The sequence below is a fragment of the Erythrolamprus reginae genome, chromosome 3 (genome assembly GCF_031021105.1).
Source record: "Erythrolamprus reginae isolate rEryReg1 chromosome 3, rEryReg1.hap1, whole genome shotgun sequence".
Taxonomy (NCBI): Eukaryota; Metazoa; Chordata; class Lepidosauria; order Squamata; family Dipsadidae; genus Erythrolamprus; species Erythrolamprus reginae.
In genome coordinates, this window is record NC_091952.1 from 83,544,869 (window position 1) to 83,559,350 (window position 14,482).

Below are 14,482 nucleotides of genomic sequence, written 5' to 3' on the forward strand. Positions count from 1 at the left end.
TTCAAGAGATGCACCAGCCACAACAAAAAGCAGGCTGTCGTTGAAGTTTTTCCAGAAAAGGGAAACAAAACGAGCGCTGGATTTTGTAGAATCGGCGGAAAATGAACAAAAGGCTTCAGAATATGAGTCTTCTGAAATGTAAGCTTTTCAGTTTCTAACAATAGAGCAAAAAAAGTTGAAAGCATTTTTTGTTTTGTTTTTAAAGTTACTCCTTTGCATACTTAAATTATAGTAAAAGATTATACAGCAAAGGATTTTAAGCATACAAAAGTAGGTTTTTCTGGTCTGGTCCAGTGAGGACACTGGCAACCAATTTAGGATACCATGGAAGAAGGGGTTGGAAAGGACTGTGCCATTTATGAAAAATATGTTACACTAAGCTGGTATGCTTGGATTTCTTGAAAGACATTACCTGGTTGAAAATTTATTTCCCTTACAGCAGGATAGATAATTTGGCTCCAGTGCTGCCTTTATATGGCTTCCAGAGGCCCAGTGGCTACAGTTGCTATAAACATAAAACAGTTTTCTTGGTATTTTGAAGTGAGAAGTATTAAAAAAATATCAGTGGAAGCCCTAAAACAGTGATGGCGAACCTATGACACGCGTGTCAGCACTGACACGCGGAGCCATTTTAGGTGACACGCCGGAGAAACGGAGCTTAGAGTGGTGAAGATGCAAATCTCCCCGCTTTCCAATTTCCCACCGACTGCAAGTACAGCAACTGCAATTATTATTATTATTTTTCCTCTCCCCTTAATTTTGTTTTGCACCAATTTTTTAAAAAATTGCGCCGGTTGCAATTTTAATTTCACTCCCAGGGCTATTTACCCGGGGTCCTACTTTGCTTACACATTAAACTGCTCATCCCATATCGCTCCGCCAGGAAATCTACTCCAACCTCCCCTTCCCTCCTTCGCTTCTTTCCCTCCACGAGCAGCGCATGGTGTCTCCTCACCTTGGGTCGATCGCATCGGGGAGGGCTGAATAATTTAATTGCCGTTTCTCTTATAGCTGTTACAGGTAAACCCTTACCGGGTTATTCATTTGTAATTAAAAATAATCATGCCGGGCTCGCAAAAAAGAGTGGGAAAAAAAAACCTGCGTGGACGTCTTTGGCGGCTCATAACTAGATTTTCACAACCCCCCCACCCCCCTTGATAAGCTTTTTCTTGAGTCTGAACAGTTTGGGGGGTTCACCAAAGAGAAAAGAGGGAGAGAGGGAGAGAGGAAGGAAGGGTTAAATATAAAGGGAGAGAGGGAGGGGAAGAGGAGAAGGATGAGGGGTTATTATTAATCTGTAATTTAAAAAAATCATGCCGGGCTCGCAAAAAAGAGTCTGAAAAAAAAAAAACCCTGCGTAGACGTCGCGCCATTTGCACCCCCCCACCGCGGAGGGAAAGCATTTGGCATCGGCACCGCCAACCCCCCCACCCTCCACCAGCAGCAAAAGCCTGAACGACGGAGTTGAAAGGCAAACGGTGCACCCCCCCAGAAGCAGCAAAAGCCTAAGCGGCGGGGCGCTCCGTCGTTCAGGCTTTTGCTGCTGGTGGAGGGGAAGGCGCCAAAGGTAAACGGCGTGCCCCGCCGCTTAGGCTTTTGCTGCTTCTGGTGCCTTTCGGCTCCGTCGTTCAGGCTTTTGCTGCTGGTGGAGGGGAAGGCGCCAAAGGTAAACGGCGTGCCCCGCCGCTTAGGCTTTTGCTGCTTCTGAGGGGGTGCACCGTTTGCCTTTGGCGCCTTCCCCTCCACCAGCAGCAAAAGCCTGAACGACGGAGTCGAAAGGCAAACGGTGCACCCGCCCAGAAGCAGCAAAAGCCTAAGCGGCGGGGCGCTCCGTCGTTCAGGCTTTTGCTGCTGGTGGAGGGGAAGGCGCCAAAGGCAAATGGCGCGCCCCGCCGCTTAGGCTTTTGCTGCTTCTGGAGGGATGCACCGTTTGCCTTTGGCGCCTTCCCCTCCACCAGCAGCAAAAGCCTGAACGACGGAGCCGAAAGGCTTTTGCTGCTGGTGGAGGGGGGGTTGGCGGTGCCGAAAGGCAAATGCTTTCCCTCCGCGGTTGGGGGTGCAGGGCAGGCGCAGTCAGCCCCAGGAGACAGAGGGAATGAGAGAAAGGAAAGAGAGAAAGGGAGGGAGAGAAGGAAAGAGTGAGAGATAGAAAGGATAGAGAGAAAGGGAATGAGAGAAAGGAAAGAGAGAGAAAGGGAGGGAGAGAAGGAAAGAGAGATAGAAAGGATAGAGAGAAAGAGGGAATGAGGGAAAGGAAAGAGAGAGAAAGGGAGGGAGAGAAGGAAAGAGTGAGAGATAGAAAGGAGAGAGAGAAAGAGGGAATGAGAGAAAGGAAAGAGAGAAAGGGAGGGAGAGAAGGAAAGAGTGAGAGATAGAAAGGATAGAGAGAAAGGGAATGAGAGAAAGGGAAGAGAGATGAGAGAGGAAGGAGGAGAGAGAAAGAGAGAGAGGAGGGGTAGCAAATTATGGATGTCAGAACTCACGCATGCGTAGTAGCGTGCGCCCACACTTTTTTAAAAATTTTAAAAGAACAAGAGAAAGCATGAGAGAGAAAGAACGAGAGAGAGAGAAAGAAAATAAGAGAACGAGAGAGAGAGAGAAGGAAAGCAAGAGAGAAAAAAGATAGCAAGAGAAAGCAAGACAGATAGGGAGAGGAAAGGAGAGCGACAGAAATGAGAACAAAAAGGGGAGAAAAAAGGAGAAATGAGAAAATGATTGAGGCAGAGAATGAGAGGAGAGAGAAACAAAAGAGAGAGAGAGGTGATTTTTGAAGCATATGGTAAAAAGCATCCAAATAATAAGAACCCACCCCCAGCCCACACCTGTTTTTGAAAAGAATAAAAGATTAAAAAAAACCCAGCCCTCAACTGGTTTTGGAAATGGTTCGAGTATATACACACACACACATAAGGGGGGGAAAGAGACAGGGATGGAAAAAGAGGAGAAGTGAGAGGGAGAAGGAATGAGGGGAAAAGGGAGGAAGAGAGAGAAATGAGAAACATGAGAGAAAAGGGGGAAAGACAGGAGAAATACCCAGAAATGAGACAGCGGTATAAATTTGAGGAGGGATGATTGATGATTGACTGTATTTATAAGGGGATGTTACATGGGATTGTATATATGAGGGGGTTATGTATGTATGTATGTATGTATGTATGTATGTATGTATGTATGTATGTATGTATGTATTTATTTATTTATTTATTTATTTATTTATTAGATTTGTGTCATTTTGGTTGGTGGTGTGCCCCAGGATTTTGTAAATGTAAAAAAATGTGCCGCGGCTCAAAAAAGGTTGAAAATCACTGATTTAAAGCATATGGTAAAAGCACTTAAATAATAACAGAGAAAGAAAAACCCCAACCCTCACCTGTTTTTATTAATAGTTATGTTTTTGAATTTGCTGGTTGTTTTAGTTTTAATAGTAATAGAGTTTGGTTTGGTTTTATTATTAATTTCTTTTAATAAAAAAGAAGAGATTTATTATTTATTTATATTTATATTTATTTTTTGTTTGTTTATCTGTCTATCTACCTACATACCTACCTATCTACCTATATATCTACCCACCTACCTACCTACCTACCTACCTACCTACCTACCTACATACATACATACATACATATATATATATATATATATATATATATATATATATATACTTCTATGCCGCCCAGTTTTTTTCTCAAGGTGACACACCACCCGAGTTATGCTCAGTTTTTTGGCGAATTTTGACACACCAAGCTCAAAAGGTTGCCCATCACTGCCCTAAAATATGCTCAGAACATGCAAATTTCAATAAAATTCCATTCATATCTTTAAATTTTACTCCAGTTTTCATCATCCATTCAATGTAGCCCTTGATTGTAAATGTTAAATTTAGCCCTAGGCCTCCAATAGATTACCTATCTGATTTATGCAAATAAGCTTTTCCTTTTCAGGTGCTGGTTATCAGTTTAGATATTAAAAAATGCCTTACTTCAAAAACTAGTTTGCAATGTGTTAGAAAGTAGTGTGCTATAATATTAACAAACAATACAATCTGTTGAGTTGATTTTGTAAATATGTAAAGAGATATTAATTTTTAAAATCTAAATTCAGGTAAGTGTTGTAAACCTTCATATAGTTATTTGGTAAATGCATTAAAATCTGTGTATCTTCTGGAATATTATATACAGTATATACTAGTATTAAAATGCATGCTATATTATTTCTCATATGTATTTTGATATTTTTTTATATATATACTAGTGATCAAATAGTTCCTGCAGCACAACCTCTTTCACCTGTCTGTTGTGATAAAAAAGATAACATGCTACCTTTTGTGGGCTTGAACAATCTTGGAAACACTTGTTATCTTAACAGTATACTTCAGGTAACTTTTTAATATGGTTTTAGAAAATGTTTTTCTTTTGTATCTAGCCTTAATTAAATGAAGCAGGTTGTTTTTAAAAAGTACCCGAAGCAAATATTTCTGTATTTTTATTTAATCTTTGCTTTCTTGTGAATGTCCTTTGTCATGATAAGACCCTAATAAGCTGCCTTTTCAAAGTAACTTTTTAGAGCTTGATTTTTACCCAGAAAAAAGTTTTTAATCTTAATTTTATGTCCTGTTTTAGGGACATTTTGCTATTTCAAAGTTTAATGTGCATTTTCTTTTACAAGTAGAAATATTAAAACACTTATAATGCAATCTGAATATTTCCCATGCTGATCACCCATAATTTGCATATAAATGTTTTCATAGATGTTCTCATTGAAACTTTTTTTTATAACCACATTACTGTTCTTTTCCTTTTGCCCAAAGTACCATTCACTTTTTACTAACTCTAAATTCCCTCTTTTAGCTTAGATGTCTGACTTCTAAATACCAAAACCCACATTTGGCCTCCTTAGGCTTGACTATCTTATCAGTTTCACAGATGAGGAGCTTGACATGTTAAACATAGATAAAGAATTCAGCCACTTCTTTTCCCCAATGTGGAGATGCTGAAACCCTCAAACACATTAGAGTAACACATAAGACCAATTTTAAATAAAACTATAAAGATTACCCAATAAAATTACCATACTAAGTATGGTAAAGCATATTCAGTTTAAGAAATCCCTAAATAAATATCAAACCTCTCCTTCCCAAATATGCAGACATAGGTATATCCTCCGCAGATTTGAAATCAAAACCTCATCACTCCAAAACAGAAAAAGCATTTTCTGCTTCTTGGTTGGATATGACTTTCCTGTATTTGTATTAAAAGGATGGAATCTCTTGCTATACAAATAACTATATGTACTACCTTATCTGTTTTTTTTAATAAGTTGCTGATCATACATCTTTCTTTGGTGTTATAATAAACATGTTCAATAACATAATGAAGGTGTGTCATCAGAGACTAAACGTCATGGCAATATCAGTTTACACCTTTGAAATATTAGGTTAAAAGTAGCATGTAATTCAGGGTAGTGATTGTTTAAATACAAATTCTGGTCCAAGTAAAATGTTTTATTAACTAAAACATGTATATTATCTTTGGATATTTATTTTCCATATAATGTATTCTTATTTTTTTATTCTTATTTTAGGTGCTCTTTTTTTGTCCTGGCTTTAAAACAGGAGTGAAACAATTGTTTAATACAATTTCAAAAAGGAAGGAAAGTTCAAAGGATGAAATAGATAAGGTGAGATTTACTGCCCACTGTTACATAAAGCTGCCTTTAGAGAATTCAGAATGATGTAACAGTTTTGTTTTTTTAGGAGTTTATTATCAGGATAATTTGTCACATATCCTGATGCAATAATATGCAGGCTCTTGGTGGCTCACCTCATGAGAAAACAATGCATAATCACAAAAATAAATTTAAAAATTGAAAACCATACATACTGGCATCAGTCCCCAAATGAAAAACGGTTCAAAAGCTTCTGGAAAGCAGTAGAATTGCAGCCATATGCATGTTTTTGCAGGAGACCATTGCAGAAGTTTAGTCTGAAACATGTTCACTCCCCTCTCATCCAGAACTGGGCTGACTAGATTCAGGCCTGCAGGTAGACCTGCTTATATAAATGTACGTTTAACATTGAAAGGCTGATAATGTTTACTCCACTTTTTAAATATCTCTCCTCAGAGATTCATGTCTTAAATCTTCTGTACTGTATTCTTTGTGCAATAAAGTAACTTTTGATTGCATGAATGTTACAGTAACAAAAGTTACACCTAGATGTCAATGATACAAAAACACAATATTGTCATAACAAAAAAGATACTAAACAATTTTATGTCTTTACAGGAAACTACTAAAGAACATTCTTTTGGAAGTTATGAATTGGTATACAGCTTACACTCTTTGATTGTTTCAGTTGAACAGCTTCAGGCAAGCTTTCTCTTAAATCCAGATAAATACACAGATGAACTTGCTACTCAACCAAGAAGACTGCTAAATACACTTAGGTAAATAATGTTTTTACAATGTTTCCAAATATAAGAAATTTCCTATTTTCAAATACTACAATAGCCTTCTGTAAGCAGTACTGTATATTTGTATAGTGTTATATTATTTATATTAAGGGTGTAAAAGATTTCTGACAAATTATTAGTTTTAATAATTAATTTTAATTAATGTAGCTCAATAATGATCAGTTTAGAATTTTCTCTTTGTGTGATCTCAATGGTATAAATCTCAATAATTAAAATTAATAGTAAGTTTTGGTTTGCACAGACAGGATTTTTATAAATTAATACACATAATCATGAATGAAACTGCTTACTATAGTTTAATATAGTCTCTATATTATAATTAAATTGCAGTTCTTGTATGTCTTGGAAAATAGTTACTAACCTCGCTTACGCTCATGTATATCTGCAGATTTTATAATTGCTATTAGATTTAAGTTAACTGAATGTATTTTTTTAATTTCTCATGTACTTATAGGGAGCTAAATCCCATGTATGAAGGATATTTGCAGCATGATGCTCAAGAAGTATTACAATGTATATTAGGACATATTCAAGGAACTTGTCAGCTCTTAAAGGAAGAACTACGACAGAAATCTCTGGAGGAGCCTGAAATTCAAATGAAAAAAAGGTCTAATTTGGATGCCAATGGCACTAGCTTTGAGGAAGATGACGGTGTGCTCCAAAGCCAAACTATAAAGAATTATGAAATCAAAAAAGAAAATGCAAAGAGGAAAAATATTATGGAAGGTGGCAATGAAAAGAAAAAATTGAAGGTCTCTAAAGAGAAAAATGGAATAGAAGAAAATTTGAGACAGACTCGGTCAAAAAGAAAAGCTTTAGAAGTAAAAGTAGAAAATCAAACTGAAGCTATCATTAAACAGCCTGTTGAAAATGAAAATACAAAACCAGTACATAAAAAATCAAGACCTAGATTAAATTGGTTAAAATCTTCCAATGACCAGCCTAGTATTTTATCTAAATTTTGTAGTCTGGGAAAACTGAAAACAAATTTGGTATCTAAAGATCCAGTAAAAGACATTAAAAACTGTGAATTTACGGACAGTTCCGTCAAGTATGAAAACGACAGCAAATTAAGCGGGGAATGTTGTGATTCCTCATCTATGAAAACTACTGTTGGAGAAAGAATTGAATGCTTTAGTCAAGGTTAGCCTATGCCCATTACATGGGAGAGTGGGAATTTTACCAACTTTGATACTCTAATGATCTGAATATCCTTTTGTGTCATCAAATTTAATAGTAAAAGTTTATAACTGATCATTAAGCTGTAAGAAAAGGCAATGTAAACCATGTATCTAGTTTTCTCATCACTGCACATGTGTTTACCTCCAAGTGAGATGGTTTCCTATGAGTATTTCAAACATGTATTTCTTTCCATGTCTGTGCTCCGTCAACATAAATAGAACTTTGTAATCTTAGCATAATTGTGTTCCGGTGTCACACCTGAAATGTATTGTTTAAATAAAAAAGTTTATTATGGAGTATAGAACCAGATGGCCATGCACATATGAATCATTCTAATTTTTACTTCAGTTATTCAAACTCATTGATAAAATATCAAGGAATTAAAAAAAAACATAATCAGAATCCCATTTGTAAACAAAATTCTTTGCAAGTATTTCACTGAATCTTTTTTTTTTTTTTTTTACAGAATTGGCTATCTTCAATTTAGTGGAGAGACTCTTCCAAGGTCAATTGGTCTTACGAACCCGATGTTTAGAGTGTGAGTGCTTTACTGAGAGAAGAGAAGATTTTCAAGATATCAGTGTACCTGTTCAAAAAGATGAACTCTTAAAAGTAGAGGAAAATGCTGAAAGTAAGTAGAACCTCTAAAGTAAAAATAGCTAAACGTTCATGATTTATAGTAGAACTTATTGGATAGCAGGTGTTGCTAAAGAGTATTCAATGGACACCATGAATGAAAAGTAGTTTAGATTCTTTTGCTTTCTTCAGTGAAGTACAATAATTGTTATGGGATTACTTTGCACCTTTTGGAAAGAAAATTCTAATGTCATTGGTGTCACAAGTTCTAGAACTACTATTTTTTTGTCCTAAATATTTGTGTCATGCTTATTGTCTATAATATAATTATCTATAATAATATCTATAAGCAATCTAGTCTTTGTTCAATTTAGGAGTTTTTGTCTTTACTTTTAAATATCCTGTTCTATTGTATTACACCATAAAGGAAGATACATAACTCCATCTTGTATGCTTATGACAAACACATATTACTGGAATGTTATATGCATTGCTGAGTTTAAAAGAGAATTTTATAATTTTTTCAGTACAACTTTAATAACCTGCTACACCAGCTAGTTTGTTATAGTGACTGAACTAGGAGAGGGGAATCCTTAATTGGATTTGCCCTAAATGTATGACAGTTTCTCAGTAGCAAAATGTCCCCCCCCCCCAATATATTTTTCCAATACTACTAGAATGCTGCCATTGCAGTTAAGGTGTAATGAATAATGGACATTACTGATTCCCCCCTATCTTAAATTATTGCATTATTTGATCCATATTAATAAGCTGAGGACATAAACTTGACCTAGGAATTCTGAGATAAGAGCAAAATATAAGACCCAATTATTCCTTACAGCTAATTTGTTTTTCCTATTTTTACTACTATTATTAACAGCAATTTCTCTTTATGTTTGCAGAACAGCATTAAATATTGTTGAATTAATTAATGTTATATTTTACAGTTTCCCCAGAGCCCAAAATGGAAGTAAAGACTTTGAAATGGGCAATTTCGCAGTTTGCTTCCATAGAGAGGATTGTGGGAGAAGATAAATATTTTTGTGAAAATTGTCTACATTACACAGAAGCAGAACGCAGTCTTTTATTTGATAAAATGCCTGAGGTTGTAACAATTCACCTGAAGTGCTTTGCTGCAAATGGCTTAGAGTGAGTATAGGACAAAGTATGAAAAAAAATCTGAATTACTGGAAGCTAATTAAAATGTAGACTAATGATAAAATGAAAAGAGTTTTCTTCAATTATTGTTCAGATGTTAATTGGTATTTATGTTTAATAAACACAATGAAAAATAGGGTCCTATACATTGTTCTCTGGAGAGATACATTTTAAGGTTTTATTCTATATGTAAGCACTGTTCTCAAATTTTTATTTTAAGATCATTCTGCATATACATTGTATTATTTGGAGTATAAGACGCACCTTAGTTTTTCAGAAGGAAAATAGAGAAAAGAATCTGCTTACCAGAGTTTCATCTGGCCAGCATCCATAGTCTGGTCAGTTTCAGCACATTATTTTATCCTCTGGTTAAAGCTGTAAAAAAACCCTTATTTGGAGAGAGTAACAATGAAAGAGCTTACGAGCCTGTAAGAGCTGGAAACATTGTTAGAATCTGGTTAGGGCTGGGGAAGAAAATTCTGAGCAAGTAGAACAATAAAAACCCCCTACAAAGACAGGATTTGGAAAACATTCACAGAGTAACTGAAAGAGCTTACAAGCGGGTAAGAGCTGGGAACATCATTAGCACCTGGTTAGAGCTGGAAAGAAACTTTCGGAGCAAGTTAGAGCAATGAAAAAAACCTTGCAAAGACTTAAGAGCTTGGAAAATATTCTTCACAGACAGTAACAATGAACTTGCAAGGTAAGAGCTAGGAAATCATTAGCACTAGTTAGGGCTGGGGAAAAAAAGCTTCAGAAAAACTGCATTCAGAGTATAAGACGTACCTGAATTTTCAGCCTCTTTTAGAGAGGAAAGGGGTGCGTCTTATACTGTGAAAAATGCAGTAAGTACAACTTTGTTGGATAGCATGATTTAAAACAGTTTTAATTGAATGAATTTTCTTTCTATACTACAGTGATCCCTCGATTTTCGCGGGGGGTTACGTTCCAAGACCTCCCGTGAAAATTGATTTTCTGCGATACAGCGGCGCGGAAGTAAAAACACCATTTTTGGCTGCCCCCGCCCCCCCAGCGCCTCTGGCGCCCTCGCCGCTACCGCCCGCCCGCCCGATCCACCCCGTTCCCCGTAGGCACCCGCCGCTCGCCCGCCCGCTGCCCACTCCCTTCTGTCCAACCTGCTGTTAAGGACGGCTAAGCAACTTTTCCCCGCGCGCACACACACACGCACACAAAGCGAGAAGGGGGCAGGAAGGAGAAGAGGCGGCGGGAGGCAGTCCCGCGTCCCGCTGCCCTAAGGCTTCCCTTCCCCCAGCATCTCCCCCTTGGCTCGCCCCTCAAGCTCACGCCTCTTCTCCGCTGGAGCGGGCAGCTGTCCTCACCCGCCTCTGCTCCCCTTCGTCCAGCTCCCACTCACCCGCCGAGCCCAGGAGCAGCCACATTGCCGCCAGCGCAACAGCCGCTCTGCAAAACTTTGGGGGGGCTCTCCCGAGATCCTCCGCCTCTCGGCCCAGGCCCAGGCTGCTGCTGCTGTGGTGGTAGTGGAGAAGAAGAAGGAGGAGGGTCAGGGGGAGGCTCCCTTCCAGCCAGCCGGACCCTCACGCCCAGCCTGCCGCCTGCCTTTCTCCTTCGCTCCCTCGCGCGCGCCCTCCCTCGCGCTTCTTGCCAAACGGAATGGCCACTGCGCCGCCCTCACAACGTCCCGGAGCCCAGGCTGCTTCCGCCTTGCCCGAAGGTAGGAGTGGTCGCGACGGCTCACGCCTTCTCCTTGGAGCCCCTTGGCACCGAGGGGAAAGTAAGTCCATTGGAGCGCAGCCGCTAAACTGCACTGGCGTCTTTACATGCTTTCAATCCCCATTTTAATTATTTTCTTCTTGTTGAGAGATTTCTAGCTGTCCTGGTATAGGTTTTTTTAAAAATTATTTTCTGAGCCAGAACTGCAGAAAAAACAATTGCTGCCAGTCTGCCTTCCATTGAGGACTTTATATACTGCAAAAGAGGGCGGTCAAAATAACCGTGGTATAGGGAAAAAAACGTGGAGTATTTTTTAGTATTTTTTAATTAATATTTTTTTAAAAACCGTGGTATAGCGTTTCGCGAAGTTTGAAGCCGCGAAAATCGAGGGATCACTGTATTCTACTCTACTACTCATCAGCCTTGATGGCTTAGCCAAAAAATTCTAACTAAAGTTGTGTGCCACCCAGAGTCATGATGTAAGATGATTAGCCATATAAATTTAATGAATAGTACAACCTGAATGAATATATGCTCTCGCTCTCTCCCCCTCTCTTTCTCACACGCACACTACCTGTAAATAAATAAATAAAATAAGCCATTTGCTTCCAGTGGTCATGCAGGCTTACCTGTTAACCTGTACTTGATTTATGTTCTTTATTCACTGGGAAATATGTGATCTTGGATAACCCACATGCTCCCACAACTTTCCAAAAATTATGTAATTAGAGAGACATCTAAAAATATTTTTTAGCTTCTACAAATAGATGCGATTGTGCTTTAGTGGTGAAAAACATTTGTCCATTGTAAAGGTATATTCTAGTGTATATAATTTCACCAGTATACTGGGAAAATTAAGTAGAATTTAAAGATTAATTCAGTACTTACTTTAATACATGTAGTATCTGAAATGACTATATTTGAAATATAGCAGATCAAATAAAATTCTTAGCTTTGATTGCTTATTATAAATGCTTGAAAGATCTGTGTGGCAGTAAGACATAAGATAATTGGTCCCTGCTTGTATCTTTTTTTTGCAAAAGTGGATTTTTTTTTTAAGATATAGCCAAAGGAATGCCTTTCATAGTAGCATTCAAAGATTAAAAAAATATTCTTGCCATCTTTTTGGGTGATGATTATATAGAAAAATCAGAAAATATAGTACGAGGTTAAATATAATCAAAATATTTGTTTAAATCTTTAAAACGATTGTAATGGAAAGCAGTGCTTTTAACTTTACATATTATCTTCTCCAAAAGATTTGATTCTTACGGTGGACTCTCCAAAATAAATACTCCTTTACAGACACCTCTCAGACTGTCCTTGGATGACTGGAGCATAAACCCAGCCAATGAAATCTATGGATTATTTGCCATAGTGATGCACAGTGGAATTACTATCAGCAGCGGCCACTACACAGCCTCAGTGAAACTCACAGATCTTGACAGCTTGCAAGTAGACAATGCTAATTTCAACAGTGATGCTCTTTGTAAATTTTCTCCAGAGCCACTAAATGAACAAGAAGCTATCACTGAGGACTATCATGATGGCGAGGTCTCTTTTAAAGTTGGAGAAAGCACTCAACCTAACAAAGGACTGAACAAAAAGAACATGGAAGCTGTGGGTCTTCTGGGCGGACAGAAAAGCAAGTCCAACTGTGATTTGCCAAACAACAAAGTAGCCCACTCTGAGAAAATCGCTCATGTGATAGGTGAAGCAAGAAATGTCGAATGGAACTGTCCTAAAGCAATCGTATCATTTGAAGAGTGTGAACAAACTGGCACGTCCACTGGCACGTCCACTGGACTAGACAATGAAGTAGCACATGTAATGCATTCCTTAAAACAGTATAAAGACAAGTGGCTACTTTTTGATGATTCTGAGGTTAAACTTATAGAGGAAAGAGATTTTCTTAATTTGTTGTCTCCAATTTCATCATCTACATCTACTCCTTATCTGCTATTTTATAAGAAAATTGTAGAGTGAGATTGTGTTTTAAAATACAAATGATAGTTTTTAAAAAGCATAGAACGGCAATTTTGTAGATACATGTTGCCATTCTATAAAAATGGGCAAATGTGTTTTTAAAGGCAATAATTCAATTTGTAGACGTTATACAAATTGTTTTAGAGTACAAGTCTGTATATATTTGTTGAATAAATAATGTTTTAAGAGCAAGCACTATATAACAATGATTCCAGCTTCATCGCACTACTTGTACAGTAAATATATTTTAAAAAAAATAAAGTTGCATGTATTTACAATCTTGCAAAAAATTGTAGCTGGTGATAAAAGAAACAGGCTTTTTATATATATAAAAAAGGAAACCTTGTATGTCTGTATATCATTTGAGATTTCATTCCACATTTGAAAACCTCACATTCTTAACATGTTCTTCTATCCTATCAACATTTTGTAAGTGTTCTAATTAAGGTTGAAAAGATGCTCATCTCTTTTTCAGTACAGCCGATGTATATTATGGGTATTAAAATGATATTTGTATGATTGACTGACTTCCATATTATTGACTATATTTTGTTTCAGGGATTTATTTGATCATAGTTAACGGTTAGTAATGGCATGCTTACTTAATGCTCTCCCAACAGCTGTTTTGGAAGGGAAATATAGGAAAATCTCATAAGACTGAGTGGCTGTGGGCATTTCCTCCTAAGGACTATTCGATCTGTCCGCCCATTATTCTGGGGGGAGAAACATTAACCCCCTCAGAGAGGGTCTATTAGTCTCCAGGCACAATTCAAGGTGTTGGTTATTACCTATAAAGCTCTATATGGCTCAGGGCCAGACTATTTATGGGACCATCTTGCTGCATACTTCCCAGAGACCTATAAGAGCACACAGTTGGCCTTTTCCAGGTCCTATTGACTAAGCAATGCAGGATGACGGGACCGTGGGGGAGGGCCAGATCTTGCCCTGGGCCTTGGGTTTGACACCCCTGGCCTAGCTCCTTTTGTATTGTCGGCTTTATAAAGACATTCATCAGTTAATTACTTAAAGCAAGATAAATTTATTTTTCTAAAAGTAACAAAAATTTGGTACATTATATGTAAACGTCTCCCACAAATAGTAATAGACATCTGTTGGAAGCACTGAGATGATAGGATCAGATAGTGACAATATTACTGGGGGTGGGGGGTGCCCAGTTGGGGTCTCTTTTCATGTCTCCATTAATGATCACATTGAAGTGATACATATTTATTTACTCATTCACGCGCTTTTGAACTGCTAGGTCAGCAGGATCTGGAATGAATGACAGGAACTCACCTTGTAACACAGCAGCACTTGGGCTTCCAACGTGGGATTGCAAATTGTCAAGCCAGTGTTCTAACCATGTGAGCCTCCACAGTTATTGATATAGATTGCATTTGTAATAAAGGGCTTTCCAT

At 37.8% G+C, this 14,482-nt stretch overlaps 1 protein-coding gene across 1 annotated transcript; it reads left to right on the top strand.

Annotated features, from left to right (window-relative positions):
• Window positions 1-6: 6 nt before the first annotated feature.
• USP1 (ubiquitin specific peptidase 1) lies at window positions 7-13,583 on the top strand. Its single transcript, XM_070746047.1, has 8 exons — window positions 7-138; window positions 4,252-4,375; window positions 5,581-5,676; window positions 6,283-6,443; window positions 6,925-7,613; window positions 8,119-8,283; window positions 9,176-9,377; window positions 12,338-13,583. Exons 2-8 carry the CDS (start codon window positions 4,313-4,315, stop codon window positions 13,062-13,064), a joined length of 2,103 nt encoding a protein of 700 aa, XP_070602148.1. The 5' UTR covers window positions 7-138; window positions 4,252-4,312; the 3' UTR covers window positions 13,065-13,583.
• Window positions 13,584-14,482: the final 899 nt, after the last annotated feature.

Bases quoted from the DNA above. Each gene is read 5' to 3' on its own strand.
- USP1 (XM_070746047.1), top strand. From the start codon at position 4,313: ATGCTACCTTTTGTGGGCTTGAACAATCTTGGAAACACTTGTTATCTT. The intron at 4,376-5,580 runs GTAACTTTTTAA...TTCTTATTTTAG, and splicing joins ATCTTAACAGTATACTTCAG to GTGCTCTTTTTTTGTCCTGG. The intron at 6,444-6,924 runs GTAAATAATGTT...ATGTACTTATAG, and splicing joins AGACTGCTAAATACACTTAG to GGAGCTAAATCCCATGTATG.